The sequence below is a fragment of the Panthera tigris genome, chromosome B2 (assembly GCF_018350195.1).
Source record: "Panthera tigris isolate Pti1 chromosome B2, P.tigris_Pti1_mat1.1, whole genome shotgun sequence".
Lineage (NCBI taxonomy): Eukaryota > Metazoa > Chordata > Mammalia > Carnivora > Felidae > Panthera > Panthera tigris.
Genome location: NC_056664.1, coordinates 42,113,070 through 42,133,262, shown reverse-complemented (window position 1 = coordinate 42,133,262; position 20,193 = coordinate 42,113,070). Strand labels below are relative to the sequence as shown.

At 45.9% G+C, this 20,193-nt stretch overlaps 1 protein-coding gene across 7 annotated transcripts in view; it reads right to left on the bottom strand.

Moving 5' to 3' along the window:
• Positions 1-5,255, bottom strand: part of SPATS1 (spermatogenesis associated serine rich 1) — a 28,010-nt gene extending 22,755 nt beyond the window's left edge. For 4 of the 7 annotated variants that reach the window (XM_042986473.1, XM_042986470.1, XM_042986474.1 and 1 more), the window contains exons 1-2: positions 5,145-5,255; positions 4,683-4,817 (exon numbers count right to left, since the gene is read on the bottom strand). In XM_042986473.1, coding sequence (XP_042842407.1) covers positions 4,683-4,809 — 127 coding nt within the window. In that variant the 5' untranslated portion in view covers positions 4,810-4,817; positions 5,145-5,255. Of the gene's footprint in view, positions 1-3,638; positions 3,764-4,682; positions 4,872-5,079 lie in introns of those variants that run through there. The other 3 variants (XM_042986471.1, XM_042986472.1, XM_042986475.1) reach the window with 3 other exon arrangements.
• Between the last annotated feature and the right edge of the window lie 14,938 nt (positions 5,256-20,193).

The window sequence follows — 20,193 nt, the reverse complement described above, 5'->3', positions numbered from 1 at the left end:
AACCGAGGGGCCCCTGGTTAAGGCCTTCTTAAATCTTACATTCAAAAGCCTGATTACTGAATCACTTTTCAACTCAATCACTGATGTCCACATTTTCCACCCAAATTGACCTCAGTGCAGCAAGAACATGGGTGATGCAGCCCTTCTTAAATAAGTGCTCCTCGATTGCCTCTGGAATTTTCTTCCAAGATACAGACACACCCTCTATATTTTTCAGGGCTCATTCAGCAAAGCTTATAAAGACTGCTTCACACCTGCTGCTGGGCCCACAGCTCTGGTAAGACCAATCCAACCTCAGAGATGTTCACACGCTGAAAAATGTCCATCTTAGAACTGACAGGTGGTTAAAAAACAAAGATTACGAAATTAATGAGCTCACTTGCAATGCAAAAAAAAATAAGGAAAAAAGAATAAACCTCCCAACGTGGTTAAAAAAAAAAGGATATTATAAAAATAAAAGCAGAAATGAATGAAATAGAGAAGATTATCAGAACTTTGGTATGGCTTCGTGGAAAGTACCAATAATATAGGTAAGTGAAGTTCAAGAAAAAACAATTTTTAACACAAGTAAACAGTATTAGCAATGAAATACCATAATCACAAATGGAATAGAAATAACTTTACACATAAAGAAATTGAGGGTCAGAAATGTCCAGTAACCTATTCAAGGTGACAGACCTATAGAGTATAATTTATAAAATGTAGTTTAATGTCACATAATCAAGATAGTACTGACCCTGACTCTAACAGATTAATCAAGAGAACAAAATAGAAAATGTAGATAGAATAAAACTTTATATAATCGTGGCATTTCATGTTGTGGGGAAAGAATTGATTATTCAAAAATATTGCTGAAACAACTAATCATTTGGAATGAAAATAAAATTAGTTAATCCCCAAATAAATCCAGATGAATGATAGATTTGAATATCAGATTTAAAATAAAAGATGTACCTGAAAAAAATGATAATTTAATGTTTACATAATCTTAGACTGGGGAAGTTATTTCTAAGAAAGATATCAAATACAGGCAAAATAAAGGAAAAGGTACGTGATTTGAAAACATATCCATTTAAAAGTTCCACAGAAAACTATAAACTGGGGGAAAGTTTATAGCATACAACAAGAAAAAGAGTTAGTAGTCATGCCAAATTGCGAGTTTTTATAAATTTATAAAATGAAAATAAATACCCAAGGAAAAAATGGGCAAAAGACATGATTAGGTAATGAATTAAACACACACAGGGGCACCTGGGTGGCTCAGTTGGTTGAGCATCCGACTTCGGTTCAGGTCAGGATCTTGGGGTTTGTAGGTTCAAGCCCCGCGTCGGGCTCTGTGCTGACAGCTCAGAGCCTGGAGCCTGCTTTGGATTCCGTCTCCTTCTCTCTCTGCCCCTTCCCCCTTTGCCTCTCAAAAATAAATGAATATTTAAAAAAATTTTAAACACACACACACACACACACACACACACACACACACAAATAGCCAATATACATTTTGGGGGGGGGGGGAATCCATCCTTCCTAATAATCAAAGAGCTGAATTTAAGCCACAATACCAGGGGCGCCTGGGTGGCTCAGTTGGTTAAGCATCCAACTTCGGCTCAGGTCATGATCTCACCATTTCTGAGTTCGAGCCCCACGTAGGGCTCTGCGCTGACAGCTCAGAGCCTGGAGCCTGTTTCAGATCTGTGTCTCTGTCTCTCTCTCTCTCTCTCTGCCCCTCCCCTGCTTGCACTCTATCTCTCTCTCTCAAAAATAAATAAACATAAAAAACTAAAAAAAAAGAAGAAAAAAGACACGATACCAGTATTTGCTAGGAGTCTGCAAAAACCTAAGATTGGCAGAGGTCAGAGGAATGGCGTTCTTGTACATTGCTGGTAGAAAGGTCTCCATCTTACTAAAACACACTTTGGCCATATGCATCCTCCAAAGTCCGTGAGAAGTGCACTTTTGATCCAGTGCCTCTGTTTCCAGAAACATAGCTATGAAAAAAGTATGAACCTTATCTATAAGGAATCAGAAAGGATCCACATATATAGAGAAGACAAAAGCAAGGGCAGATATATCTTCTAGGTTGATAATCATATGTAAGCTCTGAGTTATTACAGCATTGACTGATAATAATTTTTGCCCCTGGATTTTAACAGTGGTTGCCTTTTCATAGCATGTAAACATTCTAATTGTATATTTGCCACTAGAGGACTTACGAGTTCACCAAAGCAAGAACTGGTTGCTATGGATGACATTACAAAACAAACACTGGGGTTTTTTTTTGTTTTTTTGTTTTTTAGGGGCAAAATTTAAATATATTATATAACCCCGCGCAGCAAGCAGTGAAATCACATGTACAAATTTAGCATATTTCCTTGTTTGCTTAAGAAGCTTTGTGTTGGCAACTCTCTAGAAAGTGGCCTGTGGCTGCTTTGAAAGGGAAAGCTTATCTGACAGGCAAGCATAGGAAGAGCGGTCTCTCTTCTAAACAGGCAAAGGGCACATCCTCCAAATCCAGCTTACTACAGGATCTTCCCAGAAGTAACTCAGCCTTTACAGCCTAGAGACACTTAAACGTGGCCTCTGGCTGCCTCTCCACGTGTCCTCCAGTAGAAGAGGCTGGAATTGCAAGTCTGACCCCTTCTGTTCTGACACTGATGCTCGCCTTGTGTAAAGGTAACATCCAGTTACTTCAAGTAAGTCAATTACCTCTCCAGCCCAGCTCCCAACACCTCCCCCCCACCCTCCCTCTAGCTCACTAGGCTGAGATGATACAAAGAAGCTAAGGCACATGCTTCTTGAAAATGTCATCATTTAGCATGATAATTGTTATTCAAATTCAATGTCCAGGAAGCCATAAGATGGGAAATTCTAACAAGTTGCCAAAACACAGTGATATAAGAAAAGATGATTCAACAGAAGGGACCGAGAGAAGGTTCTGGCGACTAGAAAGAAATTTAGGGGGAAATGGAGAGTTTAGAAGAAAGTCTGTTTCTTTGGTACCATCTGTGGAATCCACACTAATTATTTCCGTTTCTTTAGGCAGGAATAACACCTTACATAACCAAGGAACTTTCACATACTTGTCATCACAGCTGATTTACACAATAGCATGGTCTGGCAGGGAGAAAATGATACATCAAGCCAAGTTAGCTTAATGTGGTTACCTTTTAACCACTCAGTTTCTCACCCCTGCTTATCTGCTCCACAAACAGCCTAAGGGTCTAGGACTGTGGTTTTTAACCCTTCAGATCACAGACTCCCCTGGAAAGTAATGAAAACAACAGCTCCCCACCCCTTGCTGGAAAAATGCATATACACCCACAGTTTTGTATTCATGTTCAACTGGTTTGTGGAGCCCCTTCCTTCCCGAAACCCCTGGACTCCATGTGAAGCTGAGTTCAGATATGGTCTCCTGAACGGACACACCTACATAGGAGGAAAGGAAGTCATGACTCTCTGGTTAATGTGGTCTGGGGATCTCAGACTCTGGTGCTCCTCCAGTACCCCTAACTCAGAAACACGAACCCCCTCTCCCCCACCTTTAAAACAGCAGCTCCCTCTGTTACCTGAGCTCACCATGGGAACTGCAGAAAAGCCTAGAGCTTAAAGTTAGAATCCCCAAACCTTTTTCTCTTGCTGACCTAGCCACATTGGGCACTTTGGGTTCCAACTCCCGCTCTTCTGGTCCCCGCTTACAGATGCATACGGTAAGTCATACCTCCCCGCTCTCTGTGCACTTGTGAAGGAGAACGAGGAGACAGAAGATCTGTAATACAAAGGTCCGAGGACCAAGCTATGATCTGATGGGGCACAGACAGAACATTCTACAACATTTACTGTTTCCAGCATTCAGGCCACTCACCTATAAAGGCCAACCTAGGCATACACTCATTCCAAGGTTTTCTGAGAGACTGTGGCTGTTCTGCTTCATGATTCTGTTCTCTAGAGTCAGTGTGCCCCCCAAACATCCTCCTCAGCCTTCAGAACCAATTAAGGAGCCACTATCCATTATTTTAATTTAAGCCTTTCCTTAAAATGTTCATACTTTTTGCCTGAGCTGCCCATCCAATAAATAGTGCCACAAATCTAGTAATATTTGAGCAAAGAAAAAATTAAAGGACACAGGTTTGGGGGGCCAGAAGACTGTGGTTAATCCTCAGATTTCCATTTATTGACCGTAGCACTGGGCAGGTCAAAACTCTGGCTCCCCTGACCCTTTTTTTTTATTATTTATTTATCTTGAGATTGAGAGAGAAAGAGTGAGTACACAAGCGGAGGAGGGGCAGAGAGTGAGGAGAGAGAGAATCCCAAGCAGGCCCAAGCCCCATGTGGGACTTGATCCCACTAATGGTGAGATCATAAACTGAGCCAAAATCAGGAGTCTGACGTTCAATGGACTGAGCCACCCAGGCGCCCCTGGCTCTTTTTACTCATTAGTAACATTCCTCTGGGCTGTTATGAGAGCCAAGGACTTAATTTGTGAGTCTTAATCTCTGCTTTGAGCTGCTATCCGCTTCATCAGATCTTGGGTTAAGAGAGACATAAGCTACTTTTCAAAGACTACTTTCATATGCCCGCAAACTGGCCTCCCTGTACGCTTTAAGTGGTTTGAACTTCCCGGCTCTGGTATACTTGGATCTGGCGACCAAATCCACACCCAGCCCTTCTGATTTCTTCAACTCAACTGTATCTCTTCTCCATCGTGGTCATGCCAGGGTCTCCTTCCTCTTGAACCTTCTCCAGCTCTCTGCTGCAGGTCGCTCTGGAGATGGAGGGGAGAGAACAGTCCCGGGGACCTTTTCCAGGGTACATGGACTCATCTATGCATGTGTTGATTTTAAGTACGAAAAGCAACCCGGAGACAAAGAAAAGACCTTTGTAAGAAAGGCATCAAAGAAAGCAAAGAGAAAGTCCACAAGCCATTGAAAGTCAAAGAGGGCAGGGGTGGCATCTTAATCAGAACTTCCCTCCCGCCCCCTCCTCGGGCTTTTCTCAGGTCGGGATGCCCCCGGGGTTCCCGTGGGTTCTCTCCGCCGCCCACACTCGCTGCCCCGCCGCCCAAGGTGCTCCTTCCCTTTCCACCTCCGGGTCTTCCACCCCTTCCCCCAGCGGAAGCCTCCTCCGGCGAGGCTGCGAGATCAACGCACCCACTGGCAGCCCAACTGCCACTGCCGGGCGCCGGGCGGGCGAGGAACCGGAGCGGAGGGCCGGAGGGCCGCGGGGCCACCTGCTTCTCCCGCGGAGACGCGTCCGGGGGTTGCCTGGACACCGGCCGCAGCCGCGCGCGGCCGCGCTGCGTCCCGCCAGGCGCGCTCCCGGTCCTCCTGCCTCCGCGTCCGGGGCGCTCCCGCCCTCCTCAGGCGCCGGGGGTCCCCCGAAGGGCAGGGCTACTCGCCCCGGCTAGTGGGGGCGGCGCCATCAAGGGCCCCCGGAAAAGCTGCTCAGTGTTTCTGGATTTTTTTTTTTTTTTAATTTTCTTAAGAGTTGTGGGTTTTCTCCAGGCAGATGTCATTATTGGAACCGTAGCCTCTGGTGGCAGTGAAGGATGGGCCGTCCACAAAGCCTGCAGATGCCTGTTCATAATTGGCACTGATTAGGCAGGATCACCTACCACTTTTCTGGGCCAGGCGCCCTGCTGGATGTTATCTTCCCTAAGCAGCTGCATTTTTCAAAATAGAAAGCCGAATTTGAGCAAGGACTTGCTCAAGGTCACCGAAAAAACTAGGATTCATTTCCAAGTTTCCTCACTCCAAATCGACCACTCTTTCCTTCATACCAACTCGAATGTATCTCTAATTCTTTCCAGCATCTAACTAATCTTGCATGGAAAATTTTTCTCCAAGTCTGGCTTACGTCCCTCAATTCAAATTCAGACCTAGTTTCTCCCTTGGTGAAGTGGAGGGAAAAATTAGACCATGTTTTTATTTTTGATAACAGTTTTTTTCCGATTATAAAAGAAGTCATTGTGGAAATCTTGGAAAACATAGAAAAGTAGTGTTGATACCCAGGATCCCACAATCCTAAATCACTTCTTCTGCATATCGATTGCTAGATAGCAAACCATCCCCAAACTCTGTGGCTTTAAACAACCATCATCATGATTGTTAAACCCTGATTCTGGGGGTTGGCTAGGCTAACCCTTCATGTGTGGGGGTGCAGTCAGAAGGTAGCTGGAGCCTTCTCATTCATATGTCTGGTGACTTGTGCTGGCCATCAGCGGGGACCTCCGCTGGGGCTTTGGTGTACATTTCTAGCAGGTTCTATAGTGAGGTCAATGGGAGTGGCCTGGTCTATAGCCCCCAATTTCCCACTCTGACGTGCAGGACCCCATTTTGTGTTCACTGACTGGGATCAGCTCCGAGAAGGGACAACCGACAGAAGGCAGGGTGGTGGTGTAAGAAGGTTACAGGCAGAGAGGGTCCACGCTGGTTCTCCCTTGGCTCAGGTGCCTCCTGTGACCCCACCCCCACCCCCCAGACCCTTGACAGCAGCTGGGGCAGCTGTAAGAATTAGGTGCTCAGGGATTCAGAAAAAACTAGACGGCAGACCGGGAATAGTATCAAATAAACTCTACCCCGTTCCTTTTGGCCAAGGCCAAACGCAAAATGCCTAAGAAATCTAATCCTAGAAAGATGGCATTATCTGATGGCTGAGTGGTGAGGGACATTGGTAAAAAGCCTCTTGTGTTTGGTAAGCCTCAGGAGTTGCAAGCTAAATTGGGGAGGAGGTCTTAAACACTACCTCTCCCCCCAACAGGATTGTAAGCAGCCCATAGAGGGGAGCCTCTCCCAATGTCAAGAAAACGTCACCGCAAGCCCTCATTGAACATGCTTATCCCGTAAGCACACAGCAGAGGGCAGTGTAAACCAGGCCATGGAAAATACAAAGCGCCAGAGAATCTTTACTGCTGCCTTCAGGCTGAGGCATTCCAGGGCCTCAGACAAAGAGGGCGCTGAGAGAATGGGGGCTGAGTGGATTACTGACACACAGTCGCCTTCCAAAACCTTCAGTGGTAGGCAAGGGGGCCTGGCAAAGATGAGAGAGAGAGAGAGAGAGAGAGAGAGAGAATGCACATTAATTGCCTCAGAACCTGCTAACACTACCAGCACCCAAATCCTCAAAGAGCCTCACCATCAGTTCAGGTCAGGAAACAGCTCCAAGCACCTTCTATGTGTCAGGCACTGTGCCAGGGGCAGGGGGTTCAAAGGTGAGTAAAACCCAGCCCCTTCCCCAGGTGAGTGCCTATGATATGCCAATCCCTTTGCATTCATTGTCTCATTTAATCCCTACAATAATGAAGTGCCATAAAAACCATCCCCATCTTACAGTTGAGGAAAGACAGACTCAAGGGGGTGAACTACTAGTCCAATTAGCCAGCCAGGCTATCGCCATTCCCATCGTAGGCTGCCAAACTGCCCGGGAGAGGTCCGGGGTGGTGCTTGTCCCTAGAAGCACAAAAATCCCCTTGGCCTGGATATCAGAGTAAGATAAATAAGTGAGTAAGATTTTAAAATATATATAACATTTACAATGTATGAAACAGACGCACAGAATAAGGACACCGGCAAATGGAGTGCAAGGTCTGTTCTCTGTAGATTCAGAAGGAAGAAGGCTGGATTTGATGGGGCTGTTGGGGGAATTCCTTGAATACCAGGTTTGACCCAACATGGAATGATCCCTGCAGATCCCTCTGTGGAAGAAGGAGGCAGAAGCAGTGTATCCTCATATCCTCCCTGGGCCCCTCCAGGTCAACTCCCCACCCTGCTCTGCTTCCAGAGGCTGATCTGTATGGAAAGAATTCCCCAGCTCCCTCAGGAGGCAATGGACCAAAGGAAAAAGAGGGACAGAGGGAGGGTGGGAGGGAGCTGTGCACCTCTGGGCAAGCTACTCATCCTTTGTGAGACTCAGTTTCCTCATCTGTAAAGGGGGATAATAATAGTGCCCAGTCCAAAAGGTAATTGAGAGGATTCATGAATAAATACATGTAAAGCACTTAGCACTTACCAAAGCCATGCATTTGGTAAGAAGCCAATAAGCGGGCACTTTTGTGAAGAGCCTTTCCTTCTATGCCTGATTTCTATAATGAAATACAAACTCAAATCCGATGCAAGAGGAACTGAACAGCATTTGGCCTGTTCTCTTGGGGAAGGAGAGAGGAGAGAAAACAATAGAAGCGATTTTCATTGTTGCAGGTTGCTGAAAAGTTAGAGGCCTTTGGGGAAAGAGAAAGGTCATCCCCCTTACTCTGCTCACCCAAAGCTCCATGAAGAGGGCTGCTAAATCCCCGTGTGTCCCTGCTCAGTTATTGAACAGGACCAAGGACGAAGAGCCTCCGGAAGGATTGACTGTTGGAAGCAAATGCCTTCTGGGGCAGATGGGCTCCTCTACTCAAACTCTAAGAAACATGTAAAACTGGCTGGGCAGGGAGCCCACTGATCTGGGAAATTCTTCCCTGGAAAAGGAGCATACAAGACAGAACTAGAGCAATCATAGGCAGCAGATTAGGAAAATAAATGCAAGTTAGTGTTTAGAGAACAGTCTAGCAAAAAATACCCCCGCTGAAGTTGTGATAAAGGTCATCGGAACCTTTTTATAAACCAGAGGTGCGACAGAGGGGTCACCCAGCTCTTGGTGGAAGAGCCAACTAGAAAATGATGCTGCCCACAGCCCACGCTGGTGGTAAGATGGGGCATCCTACTGAGCTCTGCCATCTGCTTCTTCAGGTCCATCTCCACCTTTTTTCCCCCTACAAGCTTAAGAAAAATAGATTTCCCTGAGAAAAAGAGAAACGGGAGAACAAAAGCCAGCGGATCGACTGATGTGGGCTGAAGAATAATAAATGGTGGGAGAACAGCTTTCTGCTCAGAGTATCGCCAGCGAGAGTTCCGGGCTTGGTCAGGTGTCATGGACTATTGGGTGGGACTCCTGTCTTTATTCAACATCTAGGCTCAGAAAAACAAGGCATGTCAATGCCTTAGTGAACACTGGATATCAGTTCTTTTTACAAGATAGCATTGATATTAATCTATGGAGGGCCTCACTCTGCCCCAGGTACCACGTCACTCTCTCTCACAGCTCAAGACAAGCCTTCAGGTAGGTCATTACTATTTCCATTATCTCTAAATGTCGGTCTGGAGAGATTAAATAGCCTCCCCAAGGTCACAAGACCTTACAGACCCCAGCTCACACCAGGCACTTGCCCGTTGGAGGGCCGGTTCCCTGCTTAAAGTTAGGGCGCATCCCAGCTAGTGGTGCTAATACTCCCTTCAGGGGAGTCCTCAGATCTCACATGCCCCGCCTTCCCATTATTGCAACCATGAGCCCAGATAGACCCTAAAATTGGAAGTCTAAACCTTCCTAGGAATCCAACTTCTACTCCCTGGAAACCTCTCAGACAACATTGAACAATGACACCAGAAAGGTCCAGGGCTCACCAAAGGCACAGAGGGACGGTGTGTGTGCGTGCGTGTGTGCGTGTGTGCACACGCGGCTCCTGCCCATCCCAACCCCTAAAGGAGCTGCCGCCATAGTACTCCTTGCCTCTCATCTTCTCCTTATTCTTCTTGGGGGCCCCTTTTCTATTTGCTCTTTGTTCAGAGCCACCATCACTTCCTTCCTTCCTCCCTTATGCGTCCGTCAGCTGTCTACTTCACTTACTCTTTTACTCTCTGCTTCTGCATTGTGGTCTTTGTATTAGTCATCTATTGCCATAATAATGCTCTGTAACAAACTTCCCCAAAATGTTGCGGCCTACGACCAGCATATATTTAATAACTCATGAGTTTAGAAGCCAACCAGGTCAATATACTTTAAGCTGCAGATCAGCCTGGCTCCAGGGTGTAGGTCAGGTTTGCTCCCTGAGATTTGTCTCATTCTGGGTTCAGAAGCTCCCTCATGCATGTTCATCTCGTGTCAAATGGCATGAGCACAAGAGGGCTGAATGAAATGGCACATTGTCACTTCCACCCATATTCTGTGGGCCAAAGCAAGTTACACAGGAAAGCCTAAGATCTCTGAAGGGAGGACATAAACTCCATCCACACCGGTGGGGGAATAACACAAAGTCAAATGGCACAGGGCGTGGCTGTGTACTCTTTTTTTGAGTTTATTTATATATTTTGAGAGAGGGGGAGCAAGCGTGAGCAGGGGAGGAGGCAGAGAGAGAGGGAGACAAAATCCCAAGCACAGAGCCCGACTCGGGGTTCTGTCTCACAAACCGTAAGATCATGACCTGAGCCAAAATCAAGAGTTGGACACTTCACCAACTGAGCCACCCAGGTATCCTAGTCCTTGTTACTTTAAAGTGGAAGGATGGGGCGCCTGGGTGGCTCAGTCGGGCTCAGGTCATGATCTCGCAGTCTGTGAGTTCAAGCCCCGCATAAGGCTCTGTGCTAACAGCTCAGAGCCTCGAGCCTGTTTCAGATTCTGTGTCTCCCTCTCTCTCTGACCCTCCCCCATTCATTCTGTGTCTCTCTCTGTCTCAAAAATAAATAAATGTTAAAAAAAAAAATTTTTTAGGGGCGCCTGGGTGGCTCAGTCGGTTGAGCGTCCGACTTCAGCTCAGGTCATGATCTCATAGTTCGTGAGTTCGAGCCCTGTGTCGGGCTCTGTGCTGACAGCTCAGAGCCTGGAGCCTGCTTTGGATTCTGCGTCTCCCTCTCTCTCTCTGCCCCTCCCCCGCTTGTTCTGTGTCTCTTTCTCTCAAAAATAAATAAAAACATTAAAAATTTTTTTTGAAAAAAAATACAGTGGAGGGAAACACCTTCTCTTCTGTCTTCTCCAACTCCAATGACAAAATCATGATCCACTTTTCTGACGCCTGGACTGCTCACTGGGTTTGCTCTATGGGGCTTTGAACAGAGTAAGGCCTCACCTGCAGGACTACCCATTTCCTCCAAACCAACCGTCCTCACGATTCTCATGCTTTGGAATAAGGTATGGACACGTCCTCCCAACACACATCGGTCTTTTTCAAATTTCTATTCTCCTTTTTCATTTTCCAGAAACACTCCAAACCAGATGTGCCTTCCTCTTGGATGAAACAGGCCTTTAAAAGTTCCAGATGTTCCTTGCTCAGCTACACAGGATTCAGATTTAGGAAAGGAATCAGGGCAGGAAAGAAGCGGAACTGCATACTCGACACATTTTTCTTTTAAGCAGAGACTCTTGAATACAAAACCTTCCTAGTTAGGAAGCGTTTCAGAGCAGAGGAAGAAGAAACATTCAGAAATCAGAAATTCAGAAATCAAAATTCAGAAATGGCTTCGATTTATTCTAAGAGATGGCATTCAAAACACCACCGGGCACTTAACCGAATCCACTTAAGGAGGAAGGAATCCACTTATTACTGTGCTGGGCAAGAGAAATTAACTGGGAAGCTGGCGCCTCCTGTAACTCACACTGGAGACCGTGGTCTGCCACTGAAACAATAGCCACAGAGCAGTTTCTCCTGGTGATGACAGCAATGGGAGAAAAATCTACAAGAACAGTCTTCAGGGCACCCTGGCTGGTTGGGGACTGTCATCACACAGCTGGACATTAATAAATTCACACCAAGTAGAAAGAAATGAGAGGCACATTGTGTCTGATCTCAGAGTCTCGGCCAGTCCACTTTATATCAAAAACCCATGGCCTGGGCACTTGGGTGGCTCAGTTGGTTGAGCATCTGACTTTGGCTCAGGTCGTGATCTCTTGAGTTCAAGTCCCACATCGGGTTGTTTGGGATCCTCTGTCCCCCTCTCTCTCTGCCCCTCCCCTGCTCTCTCTCTCTCTCTCTCAAAAATAAACATTAAAAAAAGAACTAAAAAAAAAGTCCATGGCCATGTAGGTGGTCCCCAGAGGAATCCAATGCATAGAGACTGAAAATAGAATGGTGGTTACCAGGAACTGGGGGGAGGAGAAAAGCGGAGTTAGTGTTCAGTGGGGACAGAGTTTCAGTTGAGATTGACGGAAATGTCATGGACGGTTGCACACCACCGCAGCTATACTGACTGAATGCCGCTGAATCGTATGCCAAAAACAGTTGAAACGGTAAGTACATCGTATCTTTTTTACGGTAAAAATAAATTAAGAAAAAAATGTTTTAATGTTTTTGTTTATTTTCGAGAGAAAGAGACACAGAGCAAGCAGGAGAGGGGCAGAGACAGAGACAGAGAGAGAGGGAGACACGGAATCCAAAGCAGGCTCCACGCCCTGAGCTGTCAGCACAAAGCCTGAGGAGGGACTCGAACTCGAGAACTGTGAGCGCCAAAGTCAGACGCTCAACCGACTGAGCCACCCAGATGTCCCTACAATAAAAATGAATTTTGGGGGGCGCCTGGGTGGCTCAGTCGGTTAAGCGTCCGACGTCAGCTGGGGTCATGATTTCGCTGTCTGTGGGTTCGAGCCCTGCGTAGGGCTCTGTGCTGACGGCTCAGAGCCTGGAACCTGCTTCGGATTCTACGTCTCCCTCTATCTCTGCTCCTCCCGTGCTCGCCCCCTGTCTCTCTCATTCTCAAAACTAAATAAACACTAAAAAAAATTTTTTTAATGAATTTTTAAAGCCCATGACTATTGGAAAATCCATCCAGCCATCCACCTAAATGCGCTTTTTAGCCCCTACAGTTCAATGACAAGGTTTCTTTTTTGTAAAGTAATTTTTTCTAACTTTTTAAATGTATTTATTTTTGAGAGAGACAAAAGGACAGAGAGAAAGGGAGACACAGGATCCGAAGCAAGCTCCAGGCTCCGAGCTATCAGCACAGAGCCCGACGTGGGGATCGAACCCACAAACCATGAGATCGTGACCCCAGCTGAAGTCGGACGCTTAACTGACTGAGCCACCCAGGTGCCCCCCAATGACAAGATTTCAAATGGTGGAGAAATAAATGTGAGGGCAAGGACACAGATAAGTACTGTGAAGAAAGTGAAGCCAGGTAGGGGACGGAGAGGCAGGGCTTGGGACGCAGAGCTTGCCAACGAGCTTATAGATGTCACGCTCTCTCCTAAGAACATCAGGAAGCAATCGTATACTTTCTTGGTTTGGGTTTGTTTTGTTTTGCAGGGAGAGATGAGATTAAAATTCAAGTGCTTTGTACAATGTGCCAAAGAGTTACTGCTCAATACATTTATCTATTATAAAAAAGAGGACAATGTTCATTCAGAGCGAATAGAAGCCTTCTCATTTATAATTGAAATTTATCATTTCAGCAAAATTCAAGGGCTTTTATCCGCCTATTTTATTTATTTTATTTTTAGGATCTTTTTTTCATCCAGCCACAGTTTTGCATGAAAAACAAATGTGGTAAGTCTTTGTTAGAAGTCAAAGAAAAACATTTATATATGTATATATACATATACATATACATATGTATATATGTAGTTGTGTACATGTATATACACATGTATATGTGTGCACACATATGGGGGGACAATTTACCTTAAAATCAAATTTAAGCAATTTTTACAAATTTTTTTATTTACAAAAAAATCTTTTAATGTTTATTTATTTTTGAGAGAGAGAGAGAGAGAGAGAGAGCGGGTGGGGTAGGGGCAGAAAAAGCCAGAGATGCAGAATCCGAAGTAGGCTCCAGGCTCTGAGCTGTCAGCACAGAGCTTGATGCGGGGCTCGAACCCACGAACCGTGGGATCATGACCTGAGCCCAAGTCAGAGGCTTAACCAACTGAGCCACCCAGGCACCCCTAAGCAATTTTTTTTAACTTTTTTTTTTTTTAATTTTGGCTTTGACTTAAGGCCCAGCTAAAATCAGACCCAGGTCTTAACTTTGGGAACTAAAGAGGTAAGCAAAAATTTGGGGTGAGACCCCAAGGAAGCCAGCCTCGAACTTCAGTTCAGGGAAAGACAGCTCTTGACTGCTCTTCTCTACCTTTCCTAGCTTCTCCTCTGTGCTCTGCAGCTCAGCCCTCTACCCCAACTCCCACAGTCTGGATGCTTCCCCTGAGTTAAAACTGTCTGGGGAAAAGAAAATGTCAAGTGTCTTTCAGGCATCGATATTTCTGCAAGTCTGCTCCAAAGTAATTAATTACTGTTCCTTCTCAGTCTGCCAAGTGCCATCTAATACCTTCGATTGATCATTCCCTGTAGTCCCTTGCTGCGGTAAGGGTAACATCATCATCCACAGAACTGACAACCAGAATTAAATAATTTACCCGTTATCTATCAGCCTGTCGTCGAGGACAAGACAATGAGCCAACTCGTGCTTTTGTGAGCACAGATTCAATTTCAGAGGCTCCCGGCCACTCCTTCAGCTTTTCCCACTGCTTAACAATGAAAGAACAGATGTTATTTGCTAAAGACCCTTCTGATTCCTGGATGATATATCCCAGGTAATGTCTGCTTACCCACATCCCAAGAGGGTACATTGCTCACCCTAAAGTTTGCTGGATTCTGTCTCATGCATGGGAAGATCTTGGAATAAGAAAGAAAGGAGAAAGACAGAAATTCGAAATGTTCATTTCATCAGTTATATTTCTCAAGGCAGGAAAGCCTCTGAACGGGCTTTTCAGCTCGGGCTTTCATAAGACACAAATACCCCGCTTTTTAAGGGGAACTTAACACTGCCAGGAGCTAGAACATGGCCAGCATGATTCTGCTCAGCCTTGGGACTTGGCTGGGATGTCCCCACACACCCCCTACCCCACTATTGGGTCCCTGAGGGCACCTAGTAGCCATGCCATAAATATTTGTGGGACTGGACTGAATTTATATCCTCTCCATATTACATCAACCAAGTGGAGTACAACTCCTTTTTCTGCCAGCATTTGGAAAATTCCTGGGGATGCTTCCAAATAAGTAAAGTTGCCCCTGTTGGGCCTTAAACCTTGTCATTGAACTCTTTCTAAAATGCTTTGAATATTTTCTTGATTTGTTACCAAAATACAGCAAACATACTGTAACCTTTCCTTGATGTCCTGGGTGTATGCGCTGGCTTGTGAGTTTGGCTGCTCTAAGAGTGAGATTTAAAATGGCTTAAACAGGGGCGCCTGGGTGGCTCAGTCGGCTAAGCATCTGACTTCGGCTCAGGTCATGATCTCGCGGTTCGAGAGTTGGAGCCCCACATCGGGCTCTGTACTGACAGTGTGGAAGTCTGCTTGGGATTCTGTCTCTCTCCCTCCCTCTCTGCTCCTACCCCGCTCATTCTCTCTCTCTCTTTCTCTCCCTCTCTCTATAAATAAATAGATGAATAAATAAATAGATAAATAAATAAACTTAAAAAAATGGATTAAACGGAAAAGTTGGTTCTCTTGCCTGGAACAACACGGGAATGACTAGCACAGGGCGCCCATGTCGACTCCGTAGGATCAGAGTGAAGCTGTTTTCATCCCTTGCTGTTATCCCTGGGGGTTTCCCTTGCCCCTAAGACTGCGTCCCAGCCGGTGGACAGGAAAAGGCAGAGGGCAGAGCTTGTGTGACCAGGCACATCTCACTTCTCCGAGTCCAGGGACCACTCGACCATGCTTAGCGGTAAGAGAGACTCAGCAGCTGCAGTCCGTGGAAAATTTGGGGGGTCCTATTACCAAGAGAGAGAAAATGGGAACTTGAACGCTGGGGAGAGCTTACAGCATCTGCCACAGACGGTGTAACTATCCTGTGCTTTGGTGGTTCCCGCAAGGACAGCTGAAATGTGCAGGACTGACTCCCAACAAGGGCCCAGACCGCTCAGGTTTGTGGGTTCTTCTCCTCGATCACCGCGAGGCCATCTCCTGCTGTTAGGAATATGCTCGCTTCTAGCAGCCCCACTTCCTAAGGTGCCCAACGCCGGAAAACCAACTTCCCAAGCTTTTTAGGATGACACATTTTAAACGCGCGCAAGCGGGCATGCAAACACGCGCTCAGACAGGAAGTCAGGAGAGGTGGTTAGCAAGATAGGTTCGGCAACCAGGCGGCCTAGGTTCAAATTCCCTCTCCGTCATGCACTGTCCTGTATATCCCTGAGCAAGTTACTTAACCTCTCTCAGTTTCTTCATCCGTAAAATGGGAATAATAATAGCAATTTATCTCATTGGGTTGGAAGGATTAACTAAGTTACTGCATATAAAGCATGTTCCCTGGTACATTGTAAGCGCCCAATTTTTCATGTTTACTTATTTTTTTAATTAAAAAAATTTTTTTAACATTTATTCCTTTTTTGAGACACAGAGAGACAGTGTGAGTGGGAGAAGGACAGAGAGAGAGGGAGACACAGAATCTGAAGCAGGCTCCAGGCTCTGAGCTGTCAGCACAGAGCCCGATGTGGGGCTCAAACCCACAAGCTGTGATATCACAACCTGAGCTGAAGGTCGGATGCTCAACCGACTGAGCCACCCAGGCACCCCAGGAAAGCAATTATTATTAATATAAATAAGTTAGATTCCACAGGCTCTGAGTGAGGGTGGGAAAGACCCTCCCTTGAACTGAGTTTTTGAGCCTTATGGCAGGACTTGTCACTGCTCAGGGGACCATTTTCCTCACTCCCACACTCTGGGCTGTGTCCCAGACAGTTAAAGCTGCTAGAAGCCAGAGAAATGGCGTGTCAATGGAGACAGGAATCAATTTGAATTTTGATATGTTTTATCTCACTCGCATCCTGATGCATTTTTAATAGCATCTCAAAGACAACGGAGTAAGCTGATAGCAAATGAAAATTGCATTAATGTTAGGATTCCTAATTCTGTGTTTAGCTTTCCATTCTCCAGACATCCTTACAGACAGAGGCCCCATTTCCAGAAGGGATAATGGAAGTCTGTGTTCTAATCTATTCAATACTTTTTGCGGAAGGGCTTCTCATCAGAAGTCTCTACACCAAAGCCAGAGTGACTCTCTCTCCATTCCTAAAAGCTCAAACGACAAGAAGGGAGCCACAGGGAAATAAGATACCCTTGACAAGTGGGCAGATTTGATTCCCAGGAACCATAAACATCACATAATGTCTGCTTCTGTAGTGTGTGCATTGAAAGACACTATTTTGCATTCCCCGAACTCCATGAAGGCCGGGGCCTGCCCAAATATCTTTGTGAAAGGAGAAGGATGTGATGACAAACATACCTGTAGAATAAACAAACAAAATTAAAAAAAAAAGCGAAATAAAATCAGTGTCAAAATAACAGCAGAGCCACATGCATGACATTCGTTAAGACACAGAGTCCGTCTGTCACGGTGTAGTGCCAGCCTTTGTGACTGAAATTATGATTAGTCGGGAAATACCAAAGTCTTAAAGTCTTCCATTTTCATGCGTTCCAAGGAACTGGAGAGCACTGTCTCATGTCATTCTACATTCTCTCTTTTTACACTTTATTTATTTAATTTATTCACATACATAGGTTGCAAAATCGAAAACTATAAAAGGTGGGGTGCCTGGGTGACTCAGTCACTTAAGCGACCGACTTCAGCCCGGGCCATGATCTCATGGCCTTGGGAGTTCGAGCCCCGCATCAGCTCTCTGCTGTCAGAGCAGAGACCACTTCAGATCCTCTGTCTCCCTCTCTCTCTGCCCCTCCCCCACTAGCGTGTGTGTGTGTGTGTGTGTGTGTGTGTGTGTGCGCGCGCGCGCACGCGCTCTCTGTCTCAAAAATAAATAAACAAAACAAAACTATAAAAAGGCGTACAAGGAAAGACTCGTTCCCACTGCTTCCCCATCCAGCCAGGTCCTACCTCCACTCCATCCCAACAGAAGCCACTCTTACGTCCTGTGTATCCCTTCCAGAACTGTACAAGCAAATATGTGTGTATTTTCTCTCCATCCCTTTGTGCACGGTAAGAGCATACACTCACTCGGTTCTTTCCACTCTCGGAGATATTTTCACAGCATTACAGAAAGCACTTCTATACCATTTTTTTTTATAATTTTTTTTTAACGTTTATTTATTTTTGAGACAGAGAGACAGAGCATGAACGGGGGAGGGGCAGAGAGAGAGGGAGACACAGAATCGGAAGCAGGCTCCAGGCTCTGAGCCATCAGCCCAGAGCCCGACGCGGGGCTCGAACTCAGGGACCGCGAGATCGTGACCTGAGCTGAAGTCGGACGCTTAACCGACTGAGCCACCCAGGCGCCCCTATACCATTTTTTTTAAAGTAAATTTTAACCCCAACATAAGGCTTGAGCTCACAACCCCAGGATCAAGAGCCAGCCACATGCTCTACCAACTGAGCTAGCCAGGAGCCTCCAGAATTTCTGTCTTCCAGGTTCTCTTAAGGAAATAAAACACACTACACAGCACCCCTGGCCTTGGTCAACACTGATAAGAGAATAGATTCTTTTTTTTTTTTTAATTAACTCATGTTTGTTTATTTGTTTATTTATTTATTTATTTATTTATTTATGAGAGAGAGAGCACTAGCAGAGAAGAGGGGCAGAGGGAGAGAGGGAGAGAATCTTAAGCAGGCTCTGTGCTCAGCACAGACCCCAACGCAGGGCTCGACCCCAGGGCCATGGGATCATAACCTGAGCTGAAATCAAGAGCGGGACGTTCCTTTTTGGGGAAGACATGGTCACAGCTACAACGGAGCTTTGGAGGCCCTGCTTCTGCTCCTGACTCACCGCTGTTTGCTCTCACCGAGGAACAAGTTGGTCAGGAAGCCGCACCTGCAGTCATGGGTTCTAAGGACACCGGGAAGATAGCCATGGGACCAGGGGTGGCGATTCACCGAATTAAAATTACTCTAACCACCCTCAACATAAAATCTTTGGAGAAGGTATATGCGGACTTGATCAGAGACGTATGGGCAAGTCAAACCCACAGCTGAGCAACAAAGCGGGGCTCATCAACATGCTCTCTGTGTATTGTTAACATGAAAACCACAAACCCAAAATGGTGTCGCTTAGGTTAAGGCCCGAAGTCAGTAAACCAAGACTTAACTACTTTAACTGCAATTTCAACCCCCCAGAAATGTGACCTTTAAACAATCAACACAGGAATTTCTGGGGCAGCAGTAGGAAATTCACTGAGAGACCCCTTCTCTTCCCTTTAGAAGGGCAACCTTGACTAAAACAATGGATTCTTCCTTTATTCTGCTCCCTGTCTACCTTTAAAAACATTTCCTTTTCTGTAGTCCTTTGGAGCTCCCCTCTACTTGCTAGATGAATCAATTCATGAATCAATTAATCAAGCCGATTAGATCTTTAGAATTTACTCAGTTGAATTTTTGTTATTCAACAACATCTTGGGGCACCTGTGTGGCTCAGTCAGTTGATCGTCCAATTCGGCTCAGGTCATGATCTCACAGTTCATGAGTTCGAGCCTCAGGCTTTACACTGATAGCTGGGAGCCTGCTTAGGATTCTCTGTCTCCCTCTCTCTCTCTCTCTGCCCCTCCCTACTCATTCTGTCTTTCAAAAATGACTAAACATGGGGTGCCTGAGTGGCTCAGTCGGTTAAGCGTCCAACTTCAGCTCAGGTCATGATCTCATGGTTCACGAGTTCAAACCCCACGTGGGGCTTTTTGCTGACATCTTGGAGCCTGGGGCCTGTTTCAGATTCTGTCTCTCTCTCTCTCTCTCTCTCTCTCTGCCCCCTCCCCCACTCACACTATCTCTCTCTCTCTCTTTCTCTCTCTCAAAGATAAACAACCAAAAAAAAAAAGAATAAACGTTAAAAAAAAAATCTTGCCCCTTCTTCCAGCCTGTAATGCCCCCAATTTCGAATCCAAATGACCACCAAGGAGCCGATACCGATGCAAATGCACGAGGGTTTATTTGCAAGCTCGAGCTTGGGCCCAAGTATACCTGACACAGCGGAGCAGGGACTTGGACCCCTAGGTTAAGAGGCGTAGCAGTTTTATAGGGGCCAGTGGCCAATGAGATGGTAACACACACAGAAAGTTGCATAGTCATGTCAGTCCACATGTAGGTGGCCAGTTGAATTACAATTTACCCTATAGTAACTGTTTGAACTAGCCTATCACTCCAGTCAGAATTGGCGCGCAAGTTTGGCGGGCAAAAGGCAGGGTTTACATTCTATGGCGGTTAGGGGTTCCGTATTCCTATATGAGCCAGTTTCCAATAAGGGTGTGCTCAGCGGCTTGACTAGGGTGGGGGTTATACATGAGATGGTGGGTGTAGCACAAAATGGAGTTAGTCTTGCTCTGCTTGTCCAGGGGGTAGGGGATTTTTGTTAAATTCCTTGGGTCCCACAAGCCCTTCACAGTACCCGAGTATCTCAGGCCCACGACTGAAAGGTAGCTTCCCACACAACACAACCTCATCATTCACAACCACACTTA